Here is a 1,966-nt window from a genome sequence, read left to right on the forward strand (position 1 = left end):
GTCCACCCCCGCGCCCGCCCCTAAATCCGCCCCTGGCTACTGTTATACTTTTGATCATTTCAGGAGATGAAGATGGTGAAGCCCGAAGGATGATTGCCACCATGTTTTGTGACGACAACGGAAACTTCGACTTCACATCTTACAAAAATATGATTCTGGAGGCGAAGGACAGCATCGAAGATCTCTACCTTGAAGCGCTACGATTCAACAACTTCTTAGAATTCGAGCAGTTTTATAATTCGCAAGTACCGCCTGAATATTTAAGAGATTTTTACGTTTATATGGGCGGCAAACAGAGCAAAGACGAGAAAGATAAGAAGAAGAAAGAAAAAGAGGAGAAAAAACAGTCTCAAAGAGAAACAAAAAAGCAAGAAAAAGAGCGAAAAAGGTTGTCAAAATTGGCGAAAAAGAACAAAATGGGGTCAAAAACAGTTGCGGAGGAAGCCTCGCTATTAACCAGGAACGCGTCGAAAAACGAGCGAAAATCCGACGACAAGCGCAGCAAAAGCGATTCAGAGGAGTCGGGTTCTCGGCGTTCGGGAAACTCAAGCTACGAGGGAGCATCGGCAATGTCGACATCTGATTCTCAAAGTCCAAAAAAGAAAACGAAAAAGGGCAAGAAAGGTTCTGTTCATTAATTACATACTCATTTGACACGAATACTTTTCTGTTCAGGTAGCGGGCGCATGTAGGGGGTGGTAGGTAACTTTTATAGGTTGTTTGACTGATTATGCATTTCCGTTTTGATAAATTAAAGTTTTTCCAATAGGTTCAAAATCCGAGGCTTCAAAGAGCGAGGCTTCAAAAAGTGAGGGGAGCTCGGCGGCGGGAAGCGAAGATGCCGAGTCTGATGGTTCCTTCCGAGAGCTATCAAAGAAGAAAGCAAGAAGCAGCAACACATCCGACAATGTTAAACGAACAGGTGATATGTCGGTGACTAAAGTTGCAAGCGACGCCGAACGAGAGCGGGTTTTCGGCTCCGCTGAGGATTCGCTTCTCAGCGGGGACAACGAGGATGAAAACAGGAGTTCGGGTAACAGTATGAGTCCGAGACGAGGCTCCATGCCGCAAGGCACGAAAAGTAAAAAAGATAAATCCAATGATCAGAGTAAAAATAAAAGTGAAAGGAAAGATGATGGCAAAGATAAAAGCAAGAAAGACTCCCGACTTCTCGAAGCGGTTATTGAAAGTGACGGTGAAAGGAAAAATTTATCGACAACTGTCGAAGGTGAAATAAGTTTGGATAAAAAATCAGGAGATTCTGCCTCCCGGTCGGCGTCCCGCTTTCGGGGTGATCGAAGCAAAGACGACCCGACTGATTCATCGGCGCCTCGGACCACGGGAAGTAAGTCTTACGTGCACAGCAGAAGCCCACATGAAAATTCTCGAGAGAAGACGTCGCATTCGAGTAAAGTTAGGTCGTATCCGGATAACGAGCAAAGAGAGAGGAGTGACGGAGGTTCTTTCCGAGACAAATTTGACAGAAGTGGTTCCAGAGAAAACAGGGACGGAGATAGGAGAGATTCGAGGGATCCGAGGTATAGTCTAGACAGCCAAGGAGGAATGTCAAGGTCAAGATCAAGGTCAAGAGGAGACCCAAGAGACGGTTAGTGTCTTCGGGAAAACTCAGTCTCAGAAAGAGCTTACTGAAGTTTCAAAATCCCTTCAAAGTCTAAAAGTCTGATATTTTAAGTTAGAAAGTGAACCGTTTTAAATGTAAATCAAATAAAAGATTTTTAGCCCCTAAGTTCCTACACGTTATAGAAGTAAACATAACAAATGATAATTGCGGATTGATTTTATAAACATTTTAGACAGAGACCGTTTCGATGAGAGAAGAGCTTCCAGTGCTCGGGGGCGTCGATCCGACGAAAGATACAGGTCCGAAGACCATCGAAGATCAGCTGGCAGGGGACCTTACGATGATGACTACGGCGGCAGAAGAAGATCAGACGATAGAAGAACT

At 44.7% G+C, this 1,966-nt stretch overlaps 1 protein-coding gene across 1 annotated transcript; it reads left to right on the plus strand.

Annotated features, from left to right (window-relative positions):
* The first annotated feature begins 89 nt into the window (after positions 1–89).
* LOC134841752 (cylicin-1-like) lies at positions 90–1,412 on the plus strand. The gene is made up of 3 exons (XM_063857791.1): positions 90–624; positions 770–1,345; positions 1,393–1,412. The coding sequence occupies exons 1-3, from the start codon at positions 90–92 to the stop codon at positions 1,410–1,412; spliced, it is 1,131 nt and encodes a 376-aa protein (XP_063713861.1).
* Positions 1,413–1,966: the final 554 nt, after the last annotated feature.

Source organism: Symsagittifera roscoffensis, chromosome 3, assembly GCF_963678635.1.
Source record: "Symsagittifera roscoffensis chromosome 3, txSymRosc1.1, whole genome shotgun sequence".
NCBI lineage: Eukaryota > Metazoa > Xenacoelomorpha > Acoela > Convolutidae > Symsagittifera > Symsagittifera roscoffensis.

Bases quoted from the DNA above. Each gene is read 5' to 3' on its own strand.
- LOC134841752 (XM_063857791.1), top strand. From the start codon at position 90: ATGATTGCCACCATGTTTTGTGACGACAACGGAAACTTCGACTTCACA. The intron at 625-769 runs GTTCTGTTCATT...TTTTTCCAATAG, and splicing joins AACGAAAAAGGGCAAGAAAG to GTTCAAAATCCGAGGCTTCA. The intron at 1,346-1,392 runs GTAAGTCTTACG...AATTCTCGAGAG, and splicing joins GGCGCCTCGGACCACGGGAA to AAGACGTCGCATTCGAGTAA.